The 19,209-nt window shown below is 36.1% G+C and overlaps 1 protein-coding gene across 1 annotated transcript in view; it reads left to right on the top strand.

Moving 5' to 3' along the window:
• Positions 1–235: 235 nt before the first annotated feature.
• Positions 236–19,209, top strand: part of LOC123560936 (ankyrin repeat and MYND domain-containing protein 2-like) — a 69,783-nt gene continuing 50,809 nt past the window's right edge. The window contains exons 1-5 of the mRNA XM_053552263.1: positions 236–370; positions 5,539–5,603; positions 14,887–15,025; positions 16,200–16,298; positions 17,270–17,344. Coding sequence (XP_053408238.1) covers positions 292–370; positions 5,539–5,603; positions 14,887–15,025; positions 16,200–16,298; positions 17,270–17,344 — 457 coding nt within the window. The 5' untranslated portion in view covers positions 236–291. The remainder of the gene's footprint in view (positions 371–5,538; positions 5,604–14,886; positions 15,026–16,199; positions 16,299–17,269; positions 17,345–19,209) is intronic.

Genomic DNA, 19,209 nt, shown 5'->3' with positions numbered 1-19,209 from the left:
GTCTTGCTACGTTTGGTAGTTCTTTAAAAATGTCAATTTTATATAGAATATATAGGGAATACTATTTAGTGTAGTGTGACATGAAAAAGACACTCATGTAATATCCACTATCCATCTATCTATTTTATCCAAAAAAAACGTACCCGGGCCACTGGCCGCCTTATATTATGCTTTTTCCGCGGAAAGGGCTTTTTCATTTATAATGGAACGTTTCGGTTAATAACCGGTGATCATAGTGGAATCTGCTCTTAAAGATCATCTTGTCGTGAGTTCTACGGAGTTCTATTAGTTATGGAGTCACAGAAGAAAAAGCATTCCTTTCCGGAATTATCAGAAAACGAAAAGAAGCTGATAGATGCAATAAACAGAGGTATATTCTGTTTTCTTCTTTTTAGCTGTCTGACATATAGATCTACATCTTAGACTTTCTGATTTGAAACTGAAAGTTACATTTCTAAATCTACATTTAAGTTAGGCAGTGGCTACGCTTACGGGAGTTCCGTATTCCTAGACAACCCTATGAGAATAGGCTAGGATTACGGAAGTATTTAAGAGGCATCAAATTTATGTTAGGATATGCATTTCACTTAATTTCACCAAGTATTTCGTGCTATCGACTTTCACACTTTCTTACTCTTTCCTATTCTCTTAGTGCATTTAACCTGGCAATTAACTTCAGTAAGTTGAAAATGGCCAGTAAACCGGAAGAAGAAGACCGTTTTGGGTTAGTATAATCTTAATGGCGGTGCGCGGAAATATTATATAACTAATTTAACAACTGTTTCTCTGACAGCGCCGCCCAGTGATAGTCGGAAATCGACGGTTGGGTGAAAGATGTAGATGTAGATGTAGATGTTATCTATGTTTCGTATATACCTGCATTTTTTTTCATCAAGTCAACACAAATGGTCTTTAATAACATACAATATGGTTATAAATCATAAAATTCAATGTTTAGAATTTTTTTTTAATCTAACTTTGACACTCATATTTCTAATATATATTTCCGCCTGCCGCCATTAAGATTATACTAACCCAAAACGGCGGATAGAAAACACGAAATAATAAGGCAAGCATGAAAAATTCAGTGAAATAAGAATAAGTTTACAACATCATTTATGCGTGTCCTAACATATACTTTATGCCCCTTAAAATACTTCCGTAATCCTAGCCTATCCTCATAGGGTTGTCTAGGAATACAGAACTTCCGTAATCCTAGAACCGGAGGCTAGGATTACGGTACTGTAATCATAGCCACTGCCTTTAAGTTAAAGTGAGTAGAAAAAAAGTTGTCTTTACCTAAAGTTGTGTACTCTAAACAGCAAATATTTTGTCTCGCGGGTCGCATGATGTCATCGCATGCACTTGATCATGCTGAGGCCCGAGGGATTCTGAAGATGTTTTAACACGAAAAGAACATGCGCTATCATACAACGCGTAAAACCAGGTAAATGAACGTCATTAAATTTCCATGAAATGTGCGGTAAAGTCTATGTTGTTGTTTTTTTCACGTTGATTTCATTTCCTTTTGAATTATCCGTTTTGGGGCCGTAATACGTTTACGCTTTGTCATGGAACGCGCATGTGTAAAAAGGTGTTATAACAGCACATGAGCGCTAGAATCTCTCTGTTAACACACGATTTCTGTCCTGTTAAAACACTCTAAAAAGTAACAATAACAGCAGTTTTATGCTAGAATGTGTAATAAAAAGTGACGTAAAAATTAAACTACGTCATGTCGGTGTGAGAAGGATGACAGGCGCTTTTTAAATCTCTGCTGGCAAATATTTCACACGAGGTATGCTATTGAAAATTGATTGCAGTTTATTGGAAAAAACGATTTTGGCTGTAGCATCGATTTATTTCCAAGACAATGTTGGAAATATAACCAACTTTATGTTTAAAAAGTGGCCGAATATTTACAACCTCTAGAAGGTGAAAAGTGGAGGCAAACCTGTCCGATATTTTAAGCACTGTTTTATTGTTTAGCGTACTGTAAACAGCCGTTAATGACAACAATCAATGTTGCTTGTATTAAAGCATGACTGTATGGTAGAAATTTTGTACAAATCCGTTGTATAAAGAAAGAAATATTTATGAAAAACCGCAAAAAGTGGCCGAATTTACAACTCGAACCAGTATTAACAAGAATAAAATCAGGATAAAAACAGGGTGTGGTCATTTAGTAGTAGTGGGATGCGTTAACAGCCTGTCTGAAATGTTCAGGATCAGGCTCAGATTAACGGTCAGGGGTGGCAGTTGATTCCATAGGGTAATGATGTATGGAAAGAAGGAGAACTTAAAAACATTAATGTTTGTATGGATCTGCCTAAGGGAGTGGTTGTGCATATGACGGGTTTGTCTCGATGGCTGTACTAGATACGGAGGGATTGGAATAACTACATAACCATGAACGATTTTGTAGAACATGAAAAGTCTAGCAACTGTCCGTCTTTCCTCGAGTGTCTGCCAACTAAGATCATTTAACATGTTTGTTACATTATCATAATGTGAATATTGACCCTTTACCCACCTGGCTGCTCTTCTTTGCACCATTTCTATCTTGTGTATGTTCTGTGTGTGTGTGGTGACCATACCGTAGAGGCATACTCTAGTTATGGTCAAACTAGAGTCTTGTAGGAGGTTTCTTTAATATTTTGGTGTTTGAACGGGAGGTTTCTGCGTAGGAAACCCAGTGATTTGCTTGCATTGTTTGAGATTCTATCTGCATGCTCAGGGTTCTCACTAGCAATTTCAAGTTGCAGTCCTGGGACTCCCAAAGCTGAAAAATATTAATACTAGTCCCAACTAGAGTGACAGACAGACTTTTAACGTTTCGTCAAAACAAAGGCCTCTATTGTACTGTGAAATTAAGTGTAGACTGACAGACATTACAAAATCCTCCTGTGAAATTATCAAGGTGGACATAATCACCCAGTGAAACTATCAAGTTGGACAAAATCACCCGTGATATATTTTTCTTTACCTTTTTATTTCAGAATGGAAACATATATATAAACATACAGTAAAAAGAAAATATATAAATAATTACTACTTTTATTTTTATACTTTTAAGAGCATAACATTAAAACATTTAGTCTAAAATACAACAAGAATGCAGTGTCAGTATGTCTATGATCAACATAACATCAGCAATTTTGCAGAAAAATAATCACGTTAAGACCGCATCAACAGCATCTTAAAATTACTCGGACATTCATAATTAAGCCTAATTATCACTTTTTCTAATAAGTTCTTTAATTCTGCCTAGTAATAGGTACGTAAGAAAACAATCGGAGTTACTTCAAACACTTCGTAATCCGTTGTTTACAATTATAGGTTGTCCCCTATGCAATCATGCCGACAATCACATGTAATAGAGTTGATCATACATATGCCGCCTGTCTCGCGGTGTAGTGGAAACGGGCAACACTGATTGGCTATCGGTGACAAGCGAGTAACTCCGTCCACATATTTTAATTCGCGTCAAACCTTGTGTATTCATAGGTTTATGTAATCAATTAATTTTCATGCGTCCAACTGCAGAAACGTGCATCCAGGGACTCCCAAGCTGCAATAAACACTCGTATACCGGGACCAATTATGCGTACAGGTCACAGGGACGTCGATTTCGGCATTTCCGAGAACCGTAATGCTTGCAGTATTTTGTACATATATAATCTATTTAAGAAGAAAGAAAACCTTACCACTTATATTTGCCAATACAAAAACTTAAAATCATCCTCCTTTTATCGATACATGTTGTTGATGTGGGCCATCACATGACTTAGTCGTCTTTCGAGCTATCGATACGGCATACGTGAAAACGTGAAATTTCGCCCTGAAGGGAACCTATGCTGGCGGTATGTTATAGCACAATGTCGGGTAATACCGCACAATGTCAGGTAATACCGACAGTCGTCAGTTAATGACACCCTAATTGTAAGAGTTCATTTATGTTAATGCCACAGTCTAAGTATAATATAAGTGGTACAGAATATCGGACCCATTCAGTATTGCAAACGGTCTTTCACAATTTTCAGTTGGGTCCACTGGACCCAAAATTAGTAGAAAATTGTTATAAAAAAAGCATTGGAAAACTTTAAACAAGTTTTTTATCTACTTTTGCAAGGAAAAGCGTCTCATTGATCAAGATTTGTTGTTTGTCACCCAATATTATTGACCCTTGAACGTTAATTCATCTATATGCGTTTAGGTACGAATTGGGTACGAAGTGTTTAAATGGTTTTGTTCCACAGTATTTCATACACCACATTGAATAACATTTTGATTCACAAAGTGTTAAAAAAAGTCACAATCAAGGTTGGAAAAATCACAATTTTTAGGAAACAACGCTAATTTTCACGATTTTTCGGGTACCAGACCGATTTACAATTTTGTTTAAAAAATCACTGAACTGAACTGGTTTAGTACAGAGTTGCAGGTTGCAGGGCATTTTGCATGATTTTGGTTTATAGGTAGCTTGCTTAGAGATGGAATTTTGGATTGCATGAGGTCATTTTAGTCAAGTGAAGGTTACCATTTTTGAAAATAGAAAAACAGTTTCCACTCGATAACTGAGACAGGATTGATATATGGCAAAGAAACTTGCAAAAAGTTGGAGACAATGTTTGGGATTACATATGGAGTCATTAGGGTCAAGGTTACAATTACAAAAAATAGAAAACACAGTATCTGCTCAATAACTTTATTTAAGAGCATCTTGGCATATGGCAATGAAACTTGGTGTGTAGGTAGCTAGCAGGCGGCATCAACCTTTAGTTTCTGCTCATTAACTAGTTAGGAGTATATAGGTAGCTTGCATAGAGACAGAGTTTGGGATTGCATATAAGGTCACAATGGTCAATGTCAAGGTCACTGTTGCAAAAATAGAAAAATGATTTCTACTCAGTACCATGACTGTGTCAGAAATTACGTATGGCAATGAAACTTTGTGTGAACGTAGTTTGCATGGGGTTGCATATAAATCTAAGAAAAGATAAACGGTTTGCACTCAATAACTTGAGCCTGGGTCTCTGTGGCCAAGTGCTAAAGGTCACTGACTTTGAATCACTTGCCGCTCACTGATGGGGGTTGAGCCTTACTCAGGGCCTTGGAATTCTTCATGTGAAAAAATCCAGCTGGCTTAAGGGAGGTAGGTGATTCTACCCAGGTGTCCACCTGTAATGAAATAATGATGGAAGGGCACCTGGGTCCGTACAATCAAAAGCTGGAAAGTCACCATATCACCGAAAATTGTTTTACTGTGACTTAAAACCCAACAAAAACAAAACAAACAATAACTTGTCAGGAGTGAAAAAGTTATCAATTAAATTACTGATTAATTTGGATTTTTTTTTCAGTTGAATATTTATGAATGTAGTTGTGATCAATGATTACTCTTTTTATAATTTGTAAATGCATTTTTTTTTAGTTTCTTTTCTAAGGTATGTTTCTGTTAAAAAAAAAAAAGAATAAAAGTTTGGTATGTCCCTTTAACTCAGTGGTTTGTAATAACCTTTAATTACAATATTTCAGGTGCTATACAGGAGGTCAAAATCTTGTTGCAGGAGAAAGATGTTAAGTTTGACTGTCTTGATGAGGTGAGTTCCGTCTTAAAGATGTAAGGTCTGTCAAAATAATTTTGTAAGTGCTGTCTCAGTGAGGTAAGTCCTCTCTTGATGTGGTAAAGTCTCTCTTATTTTTGTAAGTGCTGTCTCAATGAGGTAAGTTCTCTCTTGATGTGGTAAAGTCTCTCTTATTTTTGTAAGTTCTGTCTCAGTGAGGTAAGTTCTCTCTTGATGTGGTAAAGTCTCTCTTATTTTTGTAAGTGCTGTCTCAGTGAGGTAAGTTCTCTCTTGATGTGGTAAAGTCTCTCTTATATTTGTAAGTGCTGTCTCAATGAGGTAAGTCCTCTCTTGATGTGGTAAAGTCTCTCTTATTTTTGTAAGTGCTGTCTCAGTGAGGTAAGTTCTCTCTTGATGTGGTGAAGTCTCTCTTATTTTTGTAAGTGCTGTCTCAGTGAGGTAAGTTCTCTCTTGATGTGGTGAAGTCTCTCTTATATTTGTAAGTGCTGTCTCAATGAGGTAAGTCCTCTCTTGATGTGGTAAAGTCTCTCTTATTTTTGTAAGTGCTGTCTCAATGAGGTAAGTTCTCTCTTGATGTGGTAAAGTCTCTCTTATTTTTGTAAGTTCTGTCTCAGTGAGGTAAGTTCTCTCTTGATGTGGTAAAGTCTCTCTTATTTTTGTAAGTGCTGTCTCAGTGAGGTAAGTCCTCTCTTGATGTGGTAAAGTCTCTCTTATTTTTGTATGTGCTGTCTCAGTGAGGTAAGTTCTCTCTTGATGTGGTAAAGTCTCTCTTATTTTTGTAAGTTCTGTCTCAGTGACCCGTCTGTACTTTTTCCATGGAAAGCCTGGAAAAACAGCTTGGAAAAAAACCATGGAGTATTCGGACTCTTTTATTTTGAAAGATTTTGACCAAAGAAAAAAAATCAGGGAATAAAACCTCGGAAACCTTGGCGAAATAACCTCGTAAAATGCATATGCATGGAAACCTTGGAGTATTCGGACAACTTCCGTGGTACTTAACCGTGGATATCTTCCGCAGCAAAAAACCTTGGATTTTTTCCATGGATAGAAACCTCCGAAACCTTGGAGTATTCGCACAACTTCCGTGGTTTTAAACCTTGAATATTTTCCGTGGTAATAAACCTCGGAAACCTTGGAGTATTCGGACCAAATCCATGGTACAAAACCTTGGATATTTTCCATGGTACAAAACCTCGGATATTTTCCATGGTAAAAAGGCCTGGAACTCTTGCAGTTCTCCGTGGGTTTTTTCCGTGGTCCATAAACGAAAACCACGGAAATCCTTGTAAATTATCCAAGGTTCTAAAAACTGAGAAGCATATAAAATGTTCTCAGTTTAAAAAAACCACGGAAACCTTGGAAAATTTCCCAGGTTGAAATTCTTTGAATTTTTGAGTAGAGAAGTACCAGGGGAACATGCAGTTGAAAATCGGCATGGAATTCTTTGAAAATTCATTGGAAATCATTGCAGTAAAGTTCAAGGAATTTCTAAGCATTCTTTGTAAAAGTTTGGAAAGGTTTGATGGAAAACCATTGGAAAACATTGCTGGTATTGACACAAATTTCCAGTGAATTCCTATGAATTCCATTGAGATTTGTTATGAAAATCCAAACAATTTCAAAGAATTGCAACCTAGAAAAAGATTGAAAATCTTTGGCATTTCTGAATTAGGCTTGGCACTGAGGAAAAGTGGATAGAACATAAAAAAGAAATATTACAAAATTATTTTAATAAAATATTGAGACAGGTCTGGGTTTCAAAAACACAAAAAGCATAAAATTCAAAGGGGAATAACACATCTGCCAGCAGCTTTTACATCTGTGGTTAAGAAAAATAAAAATTTACTTAGCTTAAACTTGAAAATTAAACTAAAAGATATATTAAATATCAAAATAATTTGATAGAAAATTTTTGGAGTATCGTAGGCTCCATACAAGGTGGCATCAGAATGTCTCTTTGCTTTTCCAAAACCATCACCAGTGTCAGGAACTTCATTCCAGCCATTTCTGAAAATGATATAACATAATTATAGAAACAAATTATAGTAGTAATTGCGATTAAAATATAATTTTAGGTAATACAGTATTTGTAACCTAGTATAGTAGTATGTGAAATGACAACTCTAAAGCCAGTTTTAATTTGTAGTTACCATTTAAACATTCTACATGTATCAAAACCATTTATTTATTTATTTATTTATTGGACACTGAAAAAATATTGAGAGCACCGCCTGTGGGTACTATCCCTCATCTATGTAAGTGCTTGACCATACAATAATGCAAGTTTATTTTTTAATCAGACAAGCTTAAAAAGAAATTGAGGTAAGTTCTCTTTTGATGTGGTAAAGTCTCTCTTATTTTTGTAAGTGCTGTCTCAATGAGGTAAGTTCTCTTTTGATGTGGTAAAGTCTCTCTTATTTTTGTAAGTGCTGTCTCATTGGGGCTTAAAATAAAATTAAGTTTGTTTGACCTTTACCGACCGACCCGAAAAAATTGCCCCGACTCAAATAATTTTATTGCCTTCCAGAGAAAAAAAATATTTTTATTTTCTTATCAAAGGGAAAAACTTATTTTGGTGCTTGCAACTGGCGATTATCTTATTTAACAAATGCGTACATAATTATGGCAAGTGAGAAAGCAACCCGCGGTCGGCTAGTAGAAATCGATAAAGCGGACTGTTTATCATCTCGTGTATTCCGAAAACGTGTCAACTATGCCGATAACGTTGCCTAAGGCCATAGGATGCAGACGACAATCAAACCGCTTATAACCGGAAGGCAATCTGACGAAAGGACATAATTTTACAAATCTAGTATCTAATTTACCCGCTAAACGTAAAGAAACCAAAACGTCATGCCGGTACTTTTCCATTCCACGAGCACGTGCGAGCTATCGTAATATCTAATTTCCATCACTCGACGTTACTTTTGTTTACACATACACAAAAAAAAAAAAAACGCGCGTAGTGCATTCATTTTTTTGTTATTATCGCATCAATATTTTTTTAGCACCGCTTAAGAAGTAATATAGTTTGAATTCTATAACGATTTTAATAAGATATCGACAGGAATGTAGGCAAAATTCTATAAAAACGGTCAAATTTAAATTTAGTTCTTTGTAAAATTTCAAACAGTGCGGTCTTAAAATTACTTATTTCTTTCTAAGAGTAAATAAATGATAAATTCTATGGGCATAAAGTTCAGACTTTTGACCAGAAGGTACAAAAAAAAAAACAATAAAAAAATCTTAAATAATGAAAAAGCGTCAGCAATTTAAATACATGGCGTAAAACGACTTTTGGCAAACAGATTTATGTTAGTGCGGCAAAATAGCTCACAGAGGTAGGATATCCACAATTATCGTTTGACACATTTACTGTAAGTTTATACAGGCTATTGAATTCGCTTTAAGAAATTAAAGAAGAAACTTTTTTATTGATTAATTCAAAGAACCGAGGCGGTACAACAGTCAAACAGTGATGTGTTATATGGCGCGAAAACATGACGTAATTCCATGACAATCTCGGGCAACTGTAACGCTTTGATCTCCGCTTCAGATGCCGTGATACCTACACACTTCTTTAGCTCTTTGAGGCGGGTGTTACTTGATGATGAAAACAAGGACAAGGACTAAGTTTATCAACAGATTAATTACCGATAATCGTTTACGCTTTTTATTACGCTTTCAACATTGGGTGGATTATGATAATTGTGTCCATATTTTGGGACACTTTACAAAATAATCATTTTTCGGCAAATAAGTCTTGAGAAAGTGAAAATAACTAGTCCTAACATTTTTGGAAAATACGGTAAGGGCTAGACTGTGATTATTTTTACTACCGATGCAGTTATTATGGAGAGCAACTAGGTGGTGGTGATTACTAAAATACCCTGAAAAAAAATGTCTGCTGTGAAAACGAAATTTAAGAAAACAATATGATTGATTACAAAGGAAACGTAATGTACATGAGATTATTATTTGTCTACTATGTGTTATATCTGAAAATTGCTTGTACATAATACTGCTTTCATAACAGTGACAGTATTACGGCATTTGACAGGCGAGTGGTGGAAATTTGATTATCTGTGAAAATATATTATGAACTGACTTAATTGTTGATTTCAAAATGTCTTTAATCAGAGATTGTTTTGAAATGCATTTGTTCGAAGTGAGAAAATCTCAGTTTCCGAATTTCAAGAATTTGACACGAACGTAAATGTTTTGAAATATGACAAGCTAGATAGTTTTAATATTTTAATTTTGTAATGCCAGAACAGAGGTATAAAAATCTTATACTTCTTTTGCCAGGACAGTGGCATAATAAATGTCTGATGTCGGGGAAACCCAATCTTGTTTCTGTTCTTAGTAACATGACCAATACGTGCAAGTAGCTTAAAGCTAAAAAATGATCACTTTTGCTTGCATACTGCCATAACCGTTGTAAAAACCTTCTAAAACTCATAAAAAGCTATTGAATAAAGCATCAAACACTCGTTGAAAATAAGCTGTAGTGTGTTTAGATGCCAAATATTTTCCCGACTATATCGTTTTGTACTTTTAAGCGCAGATGTAGTGAAAACATTTTTGATATATATATATAAAGAAAAAGTATAGACATGAAAGATACTACTTTGCCTTATGTTCAAATTAAGTCTGTGCCCATATTGTGTGTGCATGAATAGGGCTAGGGGTTTATTACAAGCATACATTTAACAGAGCATCTTCCAAGATTATCTACAAGCAATAGGTATTAATAAATAGACTTCAATTTTTATTATTACTGAGACAACAAACATTAAAAAAAACTAAAATATAATAAAATTATTTACCTACCTACCTACCCACTGTAAAAATACTGGGTCGGTAAAGGTCAAACAAACTTAATTTTAATTTAGGCCTGGGGTAAGTTCTCTTTTGATGTGGTAAAGTCTCTCTTATTTTTGTAAGTGCTGTCTCATTGAGGTAAGTTCTCTTTTGTTGTGGTAAAGTCTCTCTTATTTTTGTAAGTGCTGTCTCAGTGAGGTAAGTTCTCTCTTGTTGTGGTAAAGTCTCTCTTATTTTTATAAGTGCTGTCTCAATGAGGTAAGTTCTCTCTTGATGTGGTAAAGTCTCTCTTATTTTTGTAAGTGCTGTCTCATTGAGGTAAGTTCTCTCTTGATGTGGTAAAGTCTCTCTTATTTTTGTAAGTGCTGTCTCAATGAGGTAAGTTCTCTCTTGATGTGGTAAAGTCTCTCTTATTTTTATAAGTGCTGTCTCAGTGAGGTAAGTTCTCTCTTGATGTGGTAAAGTCTCTCTTATTTTTGTAAGTGCTGTCTCAGTGAGGTAAGTTCTCTCTTGATGTGGTAAAGTCTCTTATTTTTGTAAGTGCTGTCTCAGTGAGGTAAGTTCTCTCTTGATGTGGTAAAGTCTCTCTTATTTTTGTAAGTGCTGTCTCAGTGAGGTAAGTTCTCTCTTGATGTGGTAAAGTCTCTCTTATTTTTGTAAGTGCTGTCTCAGTGAGGTAAGTTCTCTTTTGATGTGGTAAAGTCTCTCTTATTTTTGTAAGTGCTGTCTCAGTGAGGTAAGTTCTCTCTTGATGTGGTAAAGTCTCTCTTATTTTTGTAAGTGCTGTCTCAGTGAGGTAAGTTCTCTCTTGATGTGGTAAAGTCTCTCTTATTTTTGTAAGTGCTGTCTCAGTGAGGTAAGTTCTCTCTTGATGTGGTGAAGTCTCTCTTATTTTTGTAAGTGCTGTCTCAGTGAGGTAAGTTCTCTCTTGATGTGGTAAAGTCTCTCTTATTTTTGTAAGTGCTGTCTCATTGAGGTAAGTTCTCTTTTGATGTGGTAAAGTCTCTCTTATTTTTGTAAGTTCTGTCTCAGTGAGGTAAGTTCTCTCTTGTTGTAGTAAAGTCTCTCTTATTTTTGTAAGTTCTGTCTCAGTGAGGTAAGTTCTCTCTTGTTGTGGTAAAGTCTCTCTTATTTTTGTAAGTGCTGTCTCAGTGAGGTAAGTTCTCTCTTGATGTGGTAAAGTCTCTCTTATTTTTATAAGTGCTGTCTCAATGAGGTAAGTTCTCTTTTGATGTGGTAAAGTCTCTCTTATTTTTGTATGTGCTGTCTCAGTGAGGTAAGTTCTCTCTTGTTGTAGTAAAGTCTCTCTTATATTTGTAAGTGCTGTCTCAGTGAGGTAAGTCCTCTCTTGATGTGGTAAAGTCTCTCTTATTTTTGTAAGTGCTGTCTCAATGAGGTAAGTTCTCTCTTGATGTGGTAAAGTCTCTCTTATTTTTGTATGTGCTGTCTCAGTGAGGTAAGTTCTCTCTTGATGTGGTAAAGTCTCTCTTATTTTTGTAAGTGCTGTCTCAGTGAGGTAAGTTCTCTTTTGATGTGGTAAAGTCTCTCTTATTTTTGTAAGTGCTGTCTCAGTGAGGTAAGTTGAATCTCAGTAATGTGAGTTCTGTCTCTGTAAGGTTAGTTCTGTCTTATAAGGTAAGTTTAAGTTTAACTCAAAATAACATTGAGATAAGACAATAATGGAGAGAATTTAGGTATTAATAGAAAAATGGTATAGAGGATTATATCAGTGAGGTTTTGTAAAACTGGAGAAAAAGTAGTTTTAATGTGAACTGTCCTGATGAGGTAACTTTAACTGAAATGAGCCGTGCCATGAGAAAACCAACATAGTGGGTTTGCGACCAGCATGGATCCAGACCAGCCTGCGCATCTGCGCAGTCTGGTCAGGATCCATGCTGTTCGCTATTAGTTTCTCTAATTCCATTAGGCTTTGAAAGCGAACAGCATGGATCCTGATCAGACTGCACATATGCGCAGGCTGGTCTGGATCCATGCTGGTCGCAAACCCACTATGTTGGTTTTCTCATGGCACGGCTCAAATGTTGTTGAGGTTAGACCATAATACAGAGGATGAGGATGTATAAAAGAGAGATGGTACTACCGTAGGGGTGAGGTAAGTCCAGTTATTGTTTCTTTTAGGGAGAAGGAAGTACAATGTCTCTTTGTGTTAAAGTCTTGAAAACAACATCAATTTTCTGTTTAGGATCTTAGGGTAGGTTTACAAGAGGATATTGTTGGTTGGTAAGTTTGTAAAAAGTTACATTGAGGCGAGATAGCAACAACTCGGTTGTTTGGGTAGTTGTTTGGGTGAGGAAAGTTTAATGCAGTAAATTTAATGAAATTGAGATTATTATGGTCACACAGGTCAGTGGAAACAGGTTGATGGGACTTGATTAGTATTTCAAGTGATTTTGTGTGAAAGAGAAATCTCCTCAAAACGTTGTAAAAATTGTATTTTGTAAAAGTGGCCTTTGGTATAAATTTATTGACATGAATATTTTTGAAAAGGACCCATAATTATGAGTTAAGGTATAAAAATATAATGTTTCTAGGGTTAGGGTTAGCTGACATACATGTACATTAGAGTACAACACAAGAAAAGTTATACGTACCATTTTTGACAGAATTATAAGAAATAAGGTAAATAGATTGGGCTGTGACTGGCTGTCGCAAGATTACCAACCCAAAGGGATCAAGGTCAAATCCCTGGCCAGTCAAGTGATCCCTGACCCCATCTTGTAAGCCCTTTATGTCATTTGCAGATATGATCAGTTTCTTGCGTAGAATAAAATCACATGTTTTGATAAGAAATCAAAAAATAAACTGACATTACAATGTATATATAAACCCTTAGCTTGCTAGCGACAAGTGATTCTGCCTTTGCGACCAGTGCAGACCAAGATCAGCCTGCACATCCGTGCATGCTGATCATGGTCTGCAATGTTCGCTATTCAGTCAGTAAATTTTAAGTGAACACCCCTTGGAATAATAAATAGTATTGCCCAAATTGAATGATGGACCAATCCATTTGAGAAATTTAGCAGGCTAAGGGGTTAATAGTACTTGCATTTAGTATTGAGACCTAAATCGTGTGGATGTAACTCTAAACCTAACACAAAAAAAACTGATATTGAGTTCATCAAGTAGAATTAACAAACTTCCTGGAGTTAATGAGATACTTTATATCACCCCAATACTTTCTTTTGAATTCTTTTCCCTTAGTGACAACCTTAATTTACATTTATTTAAGATGTTTACCACATGAATGTTTATTTGTATTGATTTCCAATGTGGGTAGTATCTTTGCCTTGTGACATAATGTTCTATATTCACATTATGACCAAGCACCTGCTGTAATTAGCACCTGCAAGCAAATATGTTAAAGACAAGTACACAAGTATATTTCTACCTGTGAAAAACTGTAATGTCAAAACTACAGAGTGGTTTGAATAATTGTTAAGATATGTGTTCAGGAACAAAGTGTAAAACTGAAGAAGCAAAAAAATGCTGTATGCTGGACAAAAATAATTTCTACATTGTTATTATAATACCGGTATTTACCTGCAATAGAGTTCCTTGACAAGTGTCTTGAGAGCTTGACATGTCTAGAAATATTTTTGGGGGGTCTGGTAAAGGCTGGCTGTCTTAATACAAACCAAATGTAATATCAATATGATTGGAAAATGCATTGATAGGTGGCAAAAATAAGATACACAGGTTTCACAGACAGTTTTAGTTTAAATAGCAATAACTTTATTAGTTCTATACATACACAAGTGTAGGATAAATGCTTCATCCTGCTTCTCAGTTTGGTCTTGGTGGACAAAATTCACTTGTGAAAATGAATGATCTCAGAGAACATGTTCCATAACTTAAGCTTAAATTTTAACAAAAAATGTCTCCTAGAAACATAGTAAGGTTGGGGAAAATTGCATGTGAGTTAGCTTCTTTAATTACCACTGGACTGAATGTTTTAAAACTCCGTACATGTCTATGGCTTCAAGAAATGACCTCACGGAGCCTTGACTTCATTTTACAGAATTATGCCCCTTTTTAACTGAGAAAAGCAAAGCTTTTGTATTAGAATTGTGTAGAAGGATGTGATAATATTTTCAAATAGTTAACCTTCAGCTTGCTAAATTTCTAAAATGGACTGGTCCATCATTCAATTTGGGCAATACCATTTATTATTCAAAGGGGTGTTCACTGAAACTTTACTGACTGAATAGCGAACAGTGCAAGCTAATCTTGGTCAACACTGGCCGCAAAGGCCGAATCACTTGCTGCCAGCAGGCTAAGATTAAAAGATCTTGTTTCCTTTTAAACAAACATTAAATAAGGCTGACATTCTTCGAAAGAAAATTTTAATGGACATTTGAAGCTTGTATGAGAGACATCTACACCATATAGAAATCCCGTAGGTAAAATATGTGTTAACATGAGTTTATATTTAACTACACATTTGTGTTTTCAGTCTGGGATGACGCCATTGCAGCATGCGGCATTCAGAGGGAAATATGACGTAGCAGAGCTATTGCTAAGTGTTGGATCGAATGTTAACTCTAACCATCACGAGAATGGATACTCTGCCCTCATGTTTGCTGCTCTATCAGGTACGTAATAATCGAGGGTTGAGCGCAATACTGTCGTAAGTCCTTCTTTATTTAATAGGAGTTATTATAGTATTGCATTCAACCCTCAGTATAAGTAAGTGAGTGAGTGAGTTTTATTATGGTGACATTGTGTCATGTATACAAATACATACACTTAAAGGTACATTTAACAACACCCAGCCTCATTGGGCCTGCAAGTCAAATTAAATTTTATGTTTTGAACATCAATATGTACGTGATGAAAATAATAGTAGATAATAAACATGAGAAAAATTGGAAAATAAAAGCTTGCATTATGACGTTACGTGATAAATAAATTTAGCAGAATTTACAACTACATAGATGCTCAGTATGTAGACATATAATTTTACATTTAGTTAGTAATCAAATCTTAAATTAATGTACATTTCTAATGTACTTAAATGATATACATTTGAGCTACGTAGAAGAGGCTCTTGAATTTGAAAATGAAATTGACATAAAGTTTGAGATCTGTCTTTATTAAAGATCTGGGCCTTGTGGTAAAGACCTCTTAATTCAAAACACTAACCCTTAACTAGTGTGCATTCAAAGTTTGCTAATTTACTATTATATGTAAGAAGCCATCCAGCAGGCTTACGGAAGGTCAGTGGTTCTACCTACGATCCTGCGTACTTGTAATTATGACTGCATGTTTGGACTGGCCCTTTAACAAGTTAGAAGAAATGTTGGCGTGTCCTGGGCTGTTTGCACTTTTTCAAAGGTTTGTAGACATCCAGTTTGTGTTACAGACTGAAAATACGTCAGCCCTGACCAGGAATCGAAATCTGGCCCTCTCACACGTAAGGCGGACACTATACCACATTGCTGTGAAAGCTAGCTCAATAGCAAGGAAGTATAAGTGCAATCTTATACTCTATCCTACTACATACACCCCCACCATTTTAGAATTTGTCCTCAAATTCCAGGAGTTTGAACCTCTGTGGGACATTCCAAGGTGTCCGGGAATCGAACCAGTGACCTCTCGCACCGAAGGCGGACACTCTACCACGTCGCTATTAAAGCTAGCTCAATAGCAAGGAAGTATAAATGCACCCTTATTCTCTACCCAACTATATTCGTTTCATATCCATACTGTACCGATAAGTGAATTGTAACATGCTGTTACATTGAAGGTTTATGTTTGATATTTCAGGAAATCCAGAGGTGACAAGATTGATGCTACAAAATGGGGCCAAAAAAGACACTATAAACTCTGTTGGGAGAAACGCTGCACAAATGGCAGCCTTTGTTGGTAAGGTTACATTCTGCACTATAGAAATTTTGTTTTTAGCCCATTAGAGTGCTTATAGTCCAGCCTTTGTTAAATATCCATTATCCTTCAGTTCACAATTTATAATACTTGTACTTTATATTATTTCTCCGAAGCCATAGTCAGTTTCAATCAAACCTCAAAGAAATTTTTCCTTGTGTGGTCCTCTTCCAAATTCTTTCAAATATAGGTCATTCATGCAATATGTAGTTGTCAGGGCAATCATAAAAAAAAATGAAGAAAAAAGTTCAAGTGGTCAAGCATTCCCATTTAAACAAAATTGGGAGAGGACCTTACAGTGATGTTATAGACCAAGCTTGATAAACATCCCCTGAAGCTGTTCACGAGAAGAAGTAATTTAAAGTATTTCTATTTCAAGTTCTAGCTGCCCCTAATATGATCAAATTGTACTGCCTCTGGAACCTCCGATTCTGGAGCATAATATGGTCCTGTTTTAACTTGCCCCCTCTCTTGTCCGTTTAAGCTCTGGAACTCTGGGGAACAATCTAGGGCCATCATGGCCCTCCTGTGTTAAGTGTTGCAAGGTAAATGTATTTAGATGATTTAAGCGTTACACATATGAAGATGTGTGATACATTAAGCGAGAGTGAAGTGGACAAACCAGGGAAAAATTCTGACCCTGCTGTATATCCCAAATCTTTAATTTAGAGCGTCAGCTTAGCAACAATGTGCACGTTATTGCTGTGGGTCCAATACAGCATTTTGATGTAGAATGCTTTACTGTGAGGAAGCCATCCACTCCAGGTGTCTGAAATAATGTTAGGATGGGAACCAGGTGTTTTCCTCCACCAGTGTAACTAGAAAATGCTTACCTGACCTGCATTGATGTTACTTAAAATCCAACAAAACATGAATGCAGTGATTTGTAATTATGGATGGTCATACAAAGTAAGTCTGTGAGCATTGTCATATATGTGTTTGTGCATTTACAGGACAACACCAGTGTGTGGCAGTGATCAACAATTACTATGACAAACATGACCTAGAATATTACACCATACCAAGGGGTAAGTCTTAGTTACCTAGAATATTACATCGTACCCAGAGGGAAGTCTTAGTTACCTAGAATATTACACCATACCGAGGGGAAAGTCTTAGTTACCTAGAATATTACACCATACCCAGATGTAAGTCTTAGTTACCTAGAATATTACATCGTACCCAGAGGGAAGTCTTAGTTACCTAGAACATTACACCATACCCAGATGTAAGTCTTAGTTACCTAGAATATTACATCGTACCCAGAGGGAAGTCTTAGTTACCTAGAATATTACACCATACCGAGGGGTAAGTCTTAGTTACCTAGAATATTACATCGTACCCAGAGGGAAGTCTTAGTTACCTAGAATATTACACCATACCATGATGTAAGTCTTAGTTACCTAGAATATTACATCGTACCCAGATGTAGGTCTTAGTTACCTAGAATATTACACCATACCGAGGGGTAAGTCTTAGTTACCTAGAATATTACACCATACCCAGATGTGTCTTAGTTACCTAGAATATTACATCGTACCCAGAGGGAAGTCTTAGTTACCTAGAATATTACACCATACCCAGATGTAAGTCTTAGTTACCTAGAATATTACATCATACCCAGATGTAAGTCTTAGTTACCTAGAATATTACACCGTACCGAGGGGAAAGTCTTAGTTACCTAGAATATTACACCATACCGACCAGTGCTAATGAAGGTTGCATCTCCTCATCAGTCATGGGGGTTAAGCTCCCATCCTCGCTGAAGTCTAAAAATAGAAAAACCTTGTGACCTCTCTAGAGGCCATATTTTTCATGGGATCTGTATGAAAGTTGGTCTGAATGTTCATCTTGATGATATCTAAGTCAGGTTCGAAAGTGGGTCACATGCCGTCAAAAACTAGGTCAGTAGGTCAAATAATAGAAAAACCTTGTGACCTCTCTAAAGGCCATATTTTTCATGGGATCTGTATGAAAGTTGGTCTGAATGTTCATCTTGATGATATCTAGGTCAAGTTTGAAACAGGGTCATGTGCGGTCAAAAACTAGGTCAGTAGGTCTAAAAATAGAAATACCTTGTGACCTCTCTAGAGGCCGTACTTGTGAATGGATCTCCATAAAAATTGGTCAGAATGTTCATCTTGATGATATCTAGGTCAAGTTTGAAAGTGGGTCACGTGCCATCAAAAAGTATGTCAGTAGGTCAAATAATGAAAAAACGTTATGACCTGTCTAGAGGCCATATTTTTCATGGGATCTGTATGAAAGTTGGTCTGAATGTTTATCTTGATGATATATAGGTCAAGTTTGAAACTGGGTCAACTGCGATCAAAAACTAGGTCAGTAGGCCTTAAAATAGAAAAACCTTGTGACCTCTATAGAGGCCATACCCTTGAATGGATCTTCATGAAATTTGGTCAGAATGTTCACCTTGATGATATCTAGGTCAAGTTTGAAACTGGGTCACGTGCCTTAAAAAACTAGGTCAGTAGGTCAAATAATAAAAAACCTTGTGACCTCTCTAGAGGCCATACTTTTCATGGGATCTGTATGAAAGTTGGTCTGAGTGTTCACCTTGATGATATCTAGGTCAAGTTTGAAACTGGGTCAACTGCGGTCAAAAACTAGGTCAGTAGGTATAAAAATAGAAAAACCTTGTGACCTCCCTAGAGGCCATATTTTTCATGAGATCTTCATGAAATTTAGTGAGAATGTTTACCTTTATGATGTCTAGGTAAAATTCAAAACAGGGTCACGTACCTTCGAAAACTAGGTCAATAGGTCAAATAATAGAAAAACCTTGTGACCTCTCTAGAGACCATATTTTTCAATGGATCTTCATGAAAATTGGTCAGAATTTTTATCTTGATAATATCTAGGTCAAGTTCAAAAC

The sequence above is a fragment of the Mercenaria mercenaria genome, chromosome 10 (assembly GCF_021730395.1).
Source record: "Mercenaria mercenaria strain notata chromosome 10, MADL_Memer_1, whole genome shotgun sequence".
In the NCBI taxonomy this organism is placed as follows: Eukaryota; Metazoa; Mollusca; class Bivalvia; order Venerida; family Veneridae; genus Mercenaria; species Mercenaria mercenaria.
The sequence above is the reverse complement of the archived record's forward strand: the minus strand, read 5'-3'. Positions and strand labels throughout refer to the sequence as shown.